The 12,940-nt window shown below is 37.3% G+C and overlaps 1 protein-coding gene across 5 annotated transcripts in view; it reads left to right on the top strand.

The window, feature by feature from the left end:
* Window positions 1-12,940, top strand: part of tp63.S (tumor protein p63 S homeolog) — an 89,725-nt gene that overhangs the window by 50,991 nt on the left and 25,794 nt on the right. For all 5 annotated transcript variants that reach the window (XM_041564754.1, XM_018265617.2, XM_018265616.2 and 2 more), the window contains one exon: window positions 5,226-5,480. In XM_041564754.1, coding sequence (XP_041420688.1) covers window positions 5,226-5,480 — 255 coding nt within the window. The remainder of the gene's footprint in view (window positions 1-5,225; window positions 5,481-12,940) is intronic.

Here is a 12,940-nt window from a genome sequence, read left to right as displayed (position 1 = left end):
CTGCAAGTTGTCTTTCAATGCCAACAGCTGTGCTATAGCTTGCATAAGGCCTGTTTTAGTTTAAAGCCATAGGCAAACAATGGAATGGATGTGTAGCGAATGTGTGGTCCACCCTGTATAATTGGGTGGAGGTTGGGAGTTGAACAACAATACTCAAAGAATGGCAACAGAAGGGCGACTGCACAGTAAGCATCAATTCAACAATTCAAATTTTAATTTAAATCCTGGCCTGAATTCCAAAACCCCTAGTATGATTAATCATTTCATACGCAATCTACTACTTACACTGTGGTATGATTCTTCGTATGTCATAGTATAATACAGGGGGTTCCTGAAGGAACTCTTAGCACTGTATGCAATTTTTGGCGAGCACTGAGGAACTGCAAAATAGTACTTAGTAGACAGCACTTCAACGAATATTAAAATACTTTTAATTAGCAGTTTTTGGAGATAGGACATCTGTGCCCAAAATTCAAATATGGGCATTTTAATCGATTTTTGTCATTGACCAAAAATCTAAATTCCGATATACAGTCCTTTCCTTGTCAAATCTGCATTCCTCCTTTGTTGCCTGAGGTGCTATGTGATCTGATAACTTGCCTGAGGCTATGAGGAGTTAGCTGGGAAACTGTTCCAGACTACTCCTGTGCATAGTCAAATAGTATGCCTTATAAAATAGAAAATATGCAATTGAAAATCACACTTTAAGTCAGAAATATACTCAGAGGACTATATATTAAGCGATTTTTCCCACACATGCAATTTTCATTCAGATTTTTTAGTAAATTAAGCTAAATCGAGGTTGGGAGTTAGGTTGAATTTTTATTTTTAAAATCGTGAGAAAAATTTGAATTTTAATAAATACCTCCAGGCACAGAGGGTCTGGATATTGAAACATCTGAAGGACAAATATTGGATAATCTAAGATTATCATTAATACTACTATGAGGCCTGTAACCTGCCCACTTTTATGGTATCTTAATGGCAGGCTTAAGGGCCTAAAGAATGGACAAGGAATGGCCAAATGCAGTTATTTCAAAGTGGCAGATTGTTGGATTGTTTGCAATAAGAGTAAAGGTGGAGCTGTGGCTCCTCTCATTTTCTTAACTGTACCAACCTATAAGGTACATCATCAATGATGGTCAGGCATTACGGTCAACATCATCAATATTGCCCAGCCAAATCTAGGCATGCATGGCCAGCTTTAGAGCAAATACTTAAAAGTATGCACTTTTATTATCTGAACAAACTCCCTGACCAACATGTTCCAGGTGTGAGTGCACATTGATGTCATTTTTTATATTTCTTTATCTAATGTAGTGCCTACTGGTATGAATTGTTCCAATTCTTTAGTGAAAAATATAAGATGCCTCTATGGTGGCAAAGCAAAGCTTTAATTGTCATATCCTGCCATTTGTTCTCCCTGTGCATATTGTCATGTTGCTGTTTATCCACTAAGCTTTGGCTTTAATGACTTCTAGAGCAGATCCTGGAGGAGATTATGGATGTGGGTGGGTGTCTCAGGGTGAATTCATCTCCTGCTTTCAAAGAGCTTCCTTTTAATTCTTTGGCCAGTTATGGGAAATGCTTGTGAAGCCAAATTGCAGGTGGGACATGCCTGGAAAGCTTTCATCTCATTTCTCCTTTTTATTTTGTATCTTGTTTGTTTTTCATGACGCTTCATTGCAGTGCTGTAAAAGACCTGAATATTATTACATTCATAACATTGTGGAGCATTTCAGCGGAAGCAAGGAAACAATGTTTTCCATTTTTAGCTGTCTAAATTCAGGGCTGTAAACACCACTTTTCAAAAGGCCAAACAGCACCTCAAATGATACCTTTTATATATAACAATGAATGCAAAATGTCTGTGAGTGTGATGAGTGATCGACAGCACAGCTTTCCAAAAATTAGAGTCACCAGTGTTAAAGGTGACTTGTTGCTTCATTGTTGTTTAAGTTAAAACTTTCAGTTGTGCCCTACAGGGACATTTCTATGCTATGGAATGTGTATGAGAGTCTGGTCTTTGCCCTTTAAATTCCACCCTTGAGGGCAAAAGAAATGCACCACAAGGACATTCACAAGAGATAACAACTGGCTCTGCCTGCAAATTCATCTGATAGCTTTCTGCTGGGAATGTTTTGGCAGCATACATGTCTGCTTTAAGTAATGGGGTGTATTTGAGCTGGGTTATCTATCTCTTTATAACCAGTCTGACCTTTTACAATGACCCCTTGTGATGGTTTAGTTCTGTATTATTATTGATTGGCAACTAAATATTTTAAAAAGAATAGAAAAGTCTATATGAATGTTCTTTTTATTAATACTTAAAAAACACAAGTTGTAAATGAACCTTCCTGGTTATTGACTTGTGAACCCATGTTATATCTCCCTTAATATGTGGGTGCAGTTGTGCACCTGTACACTATTTAAGCATTCTTCGCTAGATGATGGGTTACTGAGATCCAGACAGACAGACAGTCTGTTTGTTCTGTCATAAGATCTTTTGCTCTTGAATTAGCTCAACTTTTTTTCAGACTTTAGATTATGCACTTCCTCCCCAATACCCTGTCGGTCTTGTTGACATTTCTTTTGTTCAGCAAGCAATGTGAGAGCGTCTGATGCTGGCCTTCTCTCCCTGGGCATCGCTTTTGTCTGGTATAGAGGCGTTCCAGCCAACCTGTTACAAACACTATGAAATTTAATAGCCAGGATTTTTTTTCTAGGAATCTTCTGTTTTTTTTGAGCTTTTGAGTTTACTTGCTTTTTGCTTCCTTTAGCACAGTCTGAGTATTAACTACATGGCATTGGGATGAGATGTTAATATTATTATTATTATTATTATTATTATTAACATGTATTTACAAAGCGCCAACATATTTCGTAGCGCTGTAAATATGGAATGAAATTGCAGTAACGTAGCTTCAGTTTTTGTATTATAAGTATTCAGGGCTGGCATCAGGGTACTATGCTCATTGTTAATCATGTTTAAGGCTTGCTAATGACCACAATTGATACAGCAAATTCATCCATTGTTATTGCTGTGCTTATAAAATAAAATGGCACCTGTCCCAGTTTGGTAAACCATAGCCACTAATATGCAATTAGCTTTTACTGTTCAAGTGGCAATTAATATAATGAAATGAATGAAAGAAGGTTGCTGGATTGACAAAATGATGGTCCCATAGCTTTATAACCCTTATGCAGACCAACAATCCATATGGGGCTAATATAATAAACTAGTCTAGTAACCAATCAAACAAACATCTTATTGGTTTCCATGGGGAAACTAGGTCTAGAAGTGCTTTGCCATTTTTATTATATTACCCCATATTAATCTCTGGGATTCATCTTAGTCTGCATCTTTCTTTTGTACTTTTTGTACAATCCTGCACATTGGGGGATTATACATAATCCTTTGATGGATATAAAATTCTTTATATAAAGTAGTTATGCAGTTATTCTGTTCTGTTTCTAGGCACATTGTATCAGGGTACATTGATACTATTCTGATGGTATTTGATTGTGCAGATGAATAACTGCTTTCCATGGTGAAAATGAGTGATAAATATACCTTCATACTGTGGCTAAAGGGGGTTCAGAAACAGTTATTTCAGCAACAGTAAACTTTATAGCGCATAAGCGTCCTCAAATGCCTCTCTGTGCTTTGGGAGGTTTACTGTATACCACACTAGAGACATGATGAACATATGAATCATGCCTCATTTGGATGCAGATTCACCTTAATTGCCAGGCAATTCAACCTTTACTTTAATCTAAAGTAAAGCTTAATTTAAACATTTTGCACATGTTGGCAACAAATAAATATATAAAGGATGATAATACCGTTTAAATGAAGTAGACAACTAATGTTTTCCCCAGTGGCAAAAGAGCTTTGGCAGAGAAAGGCTACAGAGAACCTACAGGAAGCCTAGGAGACCATGTTGAATTCCTTTCCCCATCACTAATATATATACAGTACACATGTTCCTGAAGTGCCCTGCCAGTGAACACATTGTGGTTTTCATTTTCAAAATCACTTCTGGGAGCACAGGAACCCCATACCGTGCAATATTAAATGATATATTTGCATTGTTGTTAGCTGTGAAAACTCTTCCTTTTTGAGTGCAGTCATGAACTGGAAAAATCAAAGTCTGGCACTGCAGAGGCCAGTTCTTCAGGTTTTCTTTGTAGTTGATTTATTAATTATGGCTTTCGTTTTTATCCCATGCTTTGTAAAAACACTGTAGCTGTCAGACTTGCCTGTATGTATACTAAATACAATGCATAGCTTTTCAAATAGATAGACCGCTGTGTGCAATGGTCCCATGGACAAATCAATTTGTTGGAATCTTCCATTACTGGTACAAAGTACAAATGTCAGGGAGGTATAGAATTGTATTAATAAATCACTGAGTAAATTTGAGTTGAATTTTCGAGTTGACTAAGGGGGATAACTTAGATATTTTAATTGCATTATTATTCGGCTCAGCAAATAAAGGTAATCCATATCTGAAAGTTTTCCTGGAAATTTTTCATTTTCATTTCCAGTGCAAAGAACCTCATGCTATTGGTAATGAAAGTACAGATATGGGATCTGTTATTTTTTAATCCAGAAAGCTCTGAATTATGGAAAGGCCATCTTCTATAGGCTCCATTATATCCAAATGATACAAATTATTTTTAAAAAATATTAGTAGTAATAAAACAATACCTTGTACATGGTCCAAAGTAAGGTATAATGAATCCTTATTGGAAGCAGAACCAGCCTTTTAAAGTTAACATGATTTTCTAGTAGACCTAAAGTATGAAGATCCAAATGATGTAAAAATCCATTATCCAGGTCCCCACAGGTCCCGAGCATTCTGGATAACAGATCCCATACCTGTACAAGGAAAGGCTGACATGAAATTTTTCTTGTGCTACCCAGATAATATTTATGCACATTGTGACCCGAAAGCTGTATATTTTACTCTAGTCTGTGTTGTGAGCTGCTTAATTTATGCAAAATTTGGCAGTGTAAGAACAGGTTTAATTTTTGCTCCAGGTCTAGTAACCCATAGCAACAAGGTGTTTAGATTCAAACAGCAGGCCAATAAAAACACCTGCTTATTGAGTAGTGTTTTTTTACAAGACCAAGATCAAGATTTGCACTTTATATTCACTCCATATTATCTTATAGCAGGAATATCATTTTTGTAATTTTACTCTTTTGTATTTTACAGCCACAGTATACTAACCTGGGGCTTCTGAATAGCATGGAACAACAGATCCAGAATGGTTCTTCTTCTACAAGTCCTTATGCCAATGACCATGCTCAAAACAGCGTCACTGCACCATCACCATATGCCCAACCAAGCTCTACTTTTGATGCCCTTTCCCCTTCTCCAGCCATCCCATCTAACACAGATTATCCGGGACCCCACAGCTTTGACGTATCATTTCAGCAGTCCAGCACAGCTAAGTCAGCCACTTGGACGGTAAGCAGAATGAGAAGGTTGGAAATTGTATTAATGCAACTTAGGTGCAGTTGACATCAACTTTAAACTTCTACTACATATTTCATGCAGTTGTGCATTACTCTAATACATAGTTTAGTTTTAACCTTAATTCTTCTTATTTAATTGGATTATCCCCATAAAAGAAACATTACTATCCTTGCCTTGAGAAAACATGCTTTGGTGTTAGAGAGCTTGGGATTTTTTATTCTATTTAAAAAAGCACTTAATAAACCTCTGTTCACATTGATGTAACCATTCCAAACTGAACTTGGATTCCAACTGAGATTTAGTATGGTCATTAGTACACTGGCCATTTTTATCATATAACATTATATGTAGATTGATTTAAAGGAACAGTAACATCAAAAATAAAAGTGTTTTAACATAATAAAAATATATTGCAGTGTTGCCCTGCACTAGTAAAACTGCTGTGTTTGCTTAAGAAACACTTGTTTATATAAATAAGCTGCTGTGTAGCCATGGGGGCAGCCATTCAAAGGAGAAAAGACTCAGGTTACACAGCAGATAGCAAATAAGCTCTGTCTGTCTAATGGTGTTATCTGTTATCCATTAGTTAACCTGTGCCATATAGCCGTTTTTCAATTTCCGCCATTGCACCACAGCAACTTGTTAATATGAACTATAGTAGTGTTTCTGAAGCAAACAGATCAGTTTTACCAGTGCAGGGCAATGCTACATGATATTTTCATTACTTTAAAGCACTTTCATTTTTTGGGGTTACTGTTCCTTTAAGAAACCCTTGCATGCCCTTTTAGCACTGCATTTTATTGCCCATCGAACACAACCTGTATACACATTTTCTCTGCATATGTACTTGTATTCTCCCTTAATTATAACATTATTTTGGGCTAATGCATTGTTATAGCAGAATATTTCTATTTTCTACAATAGCTTATTTTGTCATTTTACACATGAAACTACTTCCTTGTGTTCTATTGCCTAGCTATCTTTCTTACCACATAGGTGCTAAATTACACATGCAATTGCTTTAAATCAGTTTAGAAAATGAAAATCTGGTTGTTGACATGGGCAACTCCACTGGTGCAACTTTGTAACTTAGCCTGTTTGACTTTTTCCTCCCTGCTATGCACAATAACAAACGTGATTTTAGCATATACTGTATGCACAAAAATACATGAAAGTTAATGCAGACATGCCATTGTAGGCTAGATTAATTTCAGGAAATGCAAAAGCTTTTTTTTTTATTCTTTTAATTCTTAAGGGGGTTTTTTTTTTAGCTTGATTGTATAAAAAAAACTTCCAAAAAAATGTGAAGTTTATCCTGACAGATTAAAAGAGGTGAGACTTTCTAAAGAACTTGCATTATAAAACTAGTGCTACAATGAAGTAACATTTAGACGAACCTGTAATCAGTAATGAATAATTTATTTTGCTCTGTATTGTGAGATCCTGCCACCCCAGAAATTCCCATGTACTACATTTACATCTCCTCCCCACTGTTATTAGTGACACATAGTGAAATTGCTACACCTCGAATTGTTCTGCTTTCACAGGCTAAAGCCACCCGCCCTCTGTATAGAGGTTAAACTTCTTCCACTTTTTATTTACCTTTAAACATGTCTTATAATCAAAAGTGAGTAGCTCAACCTGTTTGTCATGGATGGATCCTAAATGTGATGTAATTTGCCATTGGTGAGTGAGTAATAAATTAAAAGTGATGCATTAAGACACACTGTCTGTCTTGCACATTTTGGAGCTACATATTTAAAATAAGCCTTTGTCTTGCTTTACATGTGTTTGTCTAGAGTTTTCTTTAACACGAGCATTGGCTTTTTGGATATTTTGGGTTGAAAAAGCCTTTCTTGCCCAACTTTTGGTCAGGGTTCCCCTTACTAATGAACAAGGCTACAGACATGAAAACTGCCAAAGCATTGTTATATTCTACTACATTTCCAAGTATATTTAATCCAACAAATTGCTGTTTATGCTAAATGTCACCCTAATGGAACATCAGGCCAAGCTTCCAGGAATACAAATATATATTGTCTAAAACCTTGCATAATTGATCTTCAGAATTCAAATCACAGTTTGACGCATATCAAAAATAATAAAAAATATTGGTCAAAGTGTTCACTATAACTTCACTGGGGATTGGTTCACAAATACATAAATTTGAGGGATTCCTAATTTTTCCCTTCTCAAACCATACATATAAAACACTTAATTGTCATGACGAATCAATTACTTTGCATGAGGTCACCTCTGGGAGACTACATTGGGTCATAGACACAGTGCTTTGTCTCCACCCAAATCAGGAAATCAACCATTTTCTTTGGGATTTTGTCAAACAAGCAAATCTTCCCATCCTTTAAGTCAGTGATCCACAACCAGTGGCTTGCGAACAACATGTTGCTCACCAAACCCTTGGCTGTTGCTCTCAGTGGCTTCAAACCAGGTGCTTATTTTTGAATTTCTAGCTTGTGTTTTGGTTGCATAAAAATCAGGTATACTCCCAGAGACTCCTGTAGGCTATCAGTCCACACAAGGGCTCCCAATAGTCAACCACAACTCATAATTGGCACCCCCAGGAACTTCTGGCATGTTTGTGTTGCCCCAACCTTTTTTACATTTGAATGTAGCTCACAGGTAAAAAGATTGGGAATCCCTGCTTTAAGTCATCCAACAGGATCATAGTGAAGAACAGAGGAATAGAGGAAATGTTTTGTAGGCAGAGGTGAAGCAGAAAATAAAGCCACAAGACATTACTGCTGATCATCCATGGGTTCTCACAGAGGTGCTTGTATTGCCTGTGTAATCCTATGTACATCAATTATTATAAACAAGCAATATATTTAGTCATAGCAGAAATTTTCCTGTAGTGAGTATAATGGAAAAATGCTACCTGGCAGGTGTTCCTCAAGTCTGTCACTCAGTTTTATGCATACTGGCAGCAGTGAAAAGGGGCCCTAAACTTTACCAACTTCAATCCTCAAGGCCAACGAAAAGAATTACTTGTATTTGTCTGTTCATAACTAAGCTATTGAACCTAAACCTCAAAGACACTTTACAGTAAAAAAGTACTAATTGATGGTGACCAGACGATAGTAACTTGTATTGCTCCCCCCAAATTCTTGTTGTTTTTTAATGATAGTCTTGCCCGCAATGCTAAGCAAGCAGCATAGCTCAATACTCTGGTTGGTCTATTTGTCTGGTTGGCCCGCCCATATCAATAGCAAATTTGTAGTCCGTAGTCTGTAATCAACACAGAAGGGCAACCCCATGCACCGCTGGGCCTTATCAGTCAACCTGGTTTTCTGTCTTGTCTGGTAAAAACTATTATATCAATTGAGTGCTCAACCTCAATTTTGAGTTTCTTTCATAAGTATTTTGACCAGTCCCTGATCTTTGCTGGTAGTGAACCATTTTCAGGGAATTTTCACCTAAAAATCTGTTGGTGTAAAACAAGCTGTGTGTTCATCAAATATAATTGCCATGTACTCACACACACCCCACCCTAATTCATGAGAGCAAATGCAGTAGAAGCCTGGATTAAATATGCTGTCAGCGAATAAAAATTAATTCACCGTGTGAAGAGGTACAATAAGCACATTCCAGTGCCTGTGGCAGTCTTACTAGATTCAGCTTCAGAAAAGAAGTCCAGCCAAGTAAAGAGTGCAGACATAACAAAAAACTATTCAGTGCTGCTCTAGCAACTGGTAAAAGTCCCAGTTTAGTGGATTACATGAAGTAATAGAAGGGAGGATTTAGGGTTTCTTTTAATCCCTCTCAGTATATGAGTTAGAAAATAAAGATTATTTGTAATGCTATTGCTTTTTTTTTTTTTTGACCTTGGCATACAGGTGGTTATAATTTTAGGACCATAATTTAAATTTACCATAAAACTCCAGTCCCTGGCCCAATTGTCAGAATAATTTACCACCAATGTAGACCATGTAGAGGGTCTTACTCGTGACACCGCCAATCAGTTAAGTCAGTTTGTTATTTTGATTTTTATGTATTAAATTTATGGATGCTATTCAACCTCTTTGATAAGTTATGTTACACTGATTTTTTAAGATTACAAGACCCAGCATTCTCAGGGAAATGTTGGTCCACCTTGTCTTCCAATACCAGCCCTGTGTACTGTCCATTGGGGCAGTTTAATTATTAAACTTGGGTTCTAATCACATTACATGCACAATAAGAGTATTAAATTCACAGGCCAAATAATCAGATGCAAGCAAAGCATTGTGGGCATGCCTTTCCAGATCAGTCAGTCTTTCTTCTTTCATTCAGTGAACTCCTATTTGATTATATTACATGCAAATCATTAATGTCACTCAAAATGATATTTGTAAAGGTCCCACCGCAGTGATTGGCCAGTCCTCGTTGTGCCCACTGGATGTGAGGGAATCCCTGACTGCTAAAGATAATGCTGATATACAGACCTATGATATTGCATTTTCTACAATCTATGTGGACAAATGCAACATTTTAATTACTGATCATGTTCCCTTGTGTGCATACAGTAAACCTATTGACCCACGGCTAGTGTAAACATTTCATAATCTGTAAAACTCAGTCAACTGTAGCACGCATTTCTAAGGCAAGTATATGTCAGCACTTCATACAGCCTGCAAGGTTTTGGGTTCCTGCAGTGAGGAATTTTATTCCATTATTAATAGAGCCACTCCTTAGTTCAGCTACAGGCAAAGAAGAAATGATGTGTTTTAGAGATGAATGTTCTTGTACAGGACAAGACGTAGCTTGCATGAAAACATCTGCAGCCAGCCCATTCTGTATAAGATGGGGCCAAGACTTGTTTATATCCTGAAGCTTGTCACAGCACGTTTAAAGCAACAGAAATGTCTGAATTTACAGGAAAAAAAAGAAAAAAAATACATTGCATATTGATATATGAGTTAAAAACAACTTTGTAATTTCTTTATGTCACATCTGGCCAATCCAGTTGTACTTATGGACTACAGGGATATCTGGTTACTGATATACTACCCACAAAGGGTAATTTCTAAAGAAAAAGCAAGGCAAAACAGAAGTCCAGATAAGATATTTGTAACCAATTTTTAATAATCTTATTTTAGATACGTTAACATTTAATGTCAACAACTAAAACATCTATTCCTAAGCAGAAGCAAAACAGATTCTAACTGAATGAGAATGAGGAGGGTCCAATAAGTGATCCCAAACATAGAGGTTTAAGAGGGCTTTTAGACACCATGGGGAACATTCACTAAGATGCGAAGTTGCGCCAGGCGCAACTTCGCCGCACTTCGCCAGGCGTAGTTTCGCCAGCGCTCTGCAAATTCACTAAAATCCGAAGTTGCGCTCAGGGGTAGCGTAAGGTTGCGAAGTTGCGCTAGCGTTGATTCGCTATGTAAAGCGAAGTTACGCTAGTGAAGGCTAATTTGCATACGGCGCGAAATTCAAATTTCAATGGAGAAATACGTATCAGCACTACAAATGCCAAGAAAACCTTCAAATCATCAAATAAAAATTTTATTTTGCCCTACACATGTGCCCACTGTCTAGGTAAGTTGCCATGAGTCAGGAAATATAGGGGGGAAGGAGGGGAGCCCCAAAATTTTTTTCGATCTTTTTCAGCCTATCACCCATAATGTAGAAAACACGCCAGCGTTTTTTGGGACTTAGAAAAAATGTTGACTTTTTTTGAAACAATCCCTATCTACTCTATTGCGCTTCGCCAGGTCTGAGGTGGCGAAGGAAGTCTAGCGTAAAAGGTAGCGTTCAGTACACTGCGCGCGTTAGTGAATTTGCGTAGTTACGTCGCTAGCGAAAATTCGCCTGGCGTAAGGATGCGAAGTAACACTAGCGAAACTACACCAGCGTTCATTAGTGAATTTGCACAGTAACGAAAATGCCAAACGCTAGCGAATTAACGCTAGCGTTCTGCGCTTTGGTGCTTAGTGAATTTGCCCCCATATACTTTATCGGCACTGTAAAGTGACACTGGTGCTCAGCCACATCCTAATTAATCGAATTCACAAACCATTTGCATTTGGCACCCAACAGACCAAGCTGAGTTAATAAGAACAATTACCTGTCTTTCTAACATTGTCATCTGATGGTACACTAAGCATTATTAATAGCTATTACTGGTATGTGAAATGATGCACTGCATATTAGGTTTTTATTTTGCTTCTGTTGTTCCAGTTTGGTTAAAAGGAATGTTTTGCGCTTGTTACACAATATTGTTCTCCCAGCTTTCTTTGCCTAAGGAACGTGCCAGCCCACTCATTTGCTTTGGTCCCTTCATTTTTCTTTTGCTGTCTAGACAGAAGTAGAGAAGCAGAACAAGGAGTTTAGAAAGCTCTCATCTGATTGTTATGGAAGTGCCACCAAACATTTCTTTCCTATTTGTTCTGCTGAGTCCCCTCCTGACGCTTCAGGTGTCACACAAGGAAATAAACTTTATATTTTCCTTTCACTGGAAATGATTTATTTAACATCTAAAAGGATGTACCCATGAGAAACAAAGGCAGGCCACATTATAGTGCTTGACTCATTATAGATCTTGAAATTCTAGGGACAGTAAACATTTAAATTAACTTAACATGTCTCCCACAGATTCACTAGAAAACTTAATAATGTCACCATTACATGACTTACATTGCTAAAAGGAAATTTTGAGTGTTTTGATTGCTACAGTTCACTGCTAGGCCTTAATATGATAATGCATACATGTTATCTAAAGACACTTTGCAATGCTTCCTCATTTATTATTAGATTTTCCCCTAATGCTTTTTGAAAGCCTGAAATATTAAATACTATCTCATTGCCAGCAGTTTTGACACCAAAAACCATAAAAAAAAGTTGCAATCTGTCTTAAAATACTACTGTCCACATCACACTTAAAGCTAATGTCAAAATGAAATAACTGTTAAAGGCTGCTCAGCACTCAGGATATTGTACCTTGAGTACATAGTCATCTGAGATGCCTTTACAAGTGTACAAATAGGCTTCTCCACATTGAGAACCACAATTTCTAAAGAGAATGTTAAACGTGCATGTACTTCATTTATCCGGTAGGTCTTACATAAAACCACTGCTATTATTTCAGAAACCTGGTCTGGTAACTAGATGCTACTGAAAATATTAAAATTTGTTGCTTGTCAGGGTGTGGCATGTAGTGTGTCAGATGTACAGAATACTAATCACGAGTTGGCATGGGTGTTGGCAGACACTTTCAATGAGTTCTGAACTAAGCCCATAAACATATGCAAGACCCTAGCTGCCAATTGTGAAGATAGTTCTTGGAAGCACTGAAAATCTCTTTATACAGTACTACTTAAAGCTGATGCATCTTACATTAGGGGCTCTTCTGCCACTGTGGACATCTGTTAACGATGTCCATCTCAGCAAGTCTAGCTGTCAGTTATAGTTGCACTGACTGTCACATAAGTGACTGTGGCAACACA

The sequence above is a fragment of the Xenopus laevis genome, chromosome 5S, assembly GCF_017654675.1.
Source record: "Xenopus laevis strain J_2021 chromosome 5S, Xenopus_laevis_v10.1, whole genome shotgun sequence".
NCBI classification, from domain to species: domain Eukaryota; kingdom Metazoa; phylum Chordata; class Amphibia; order Anura; family Pipidae; genus Xenopus; species Xenopus laevis.
This window is presented reverse-complemented; position numbering and strand designations above follow the sequence as displayed.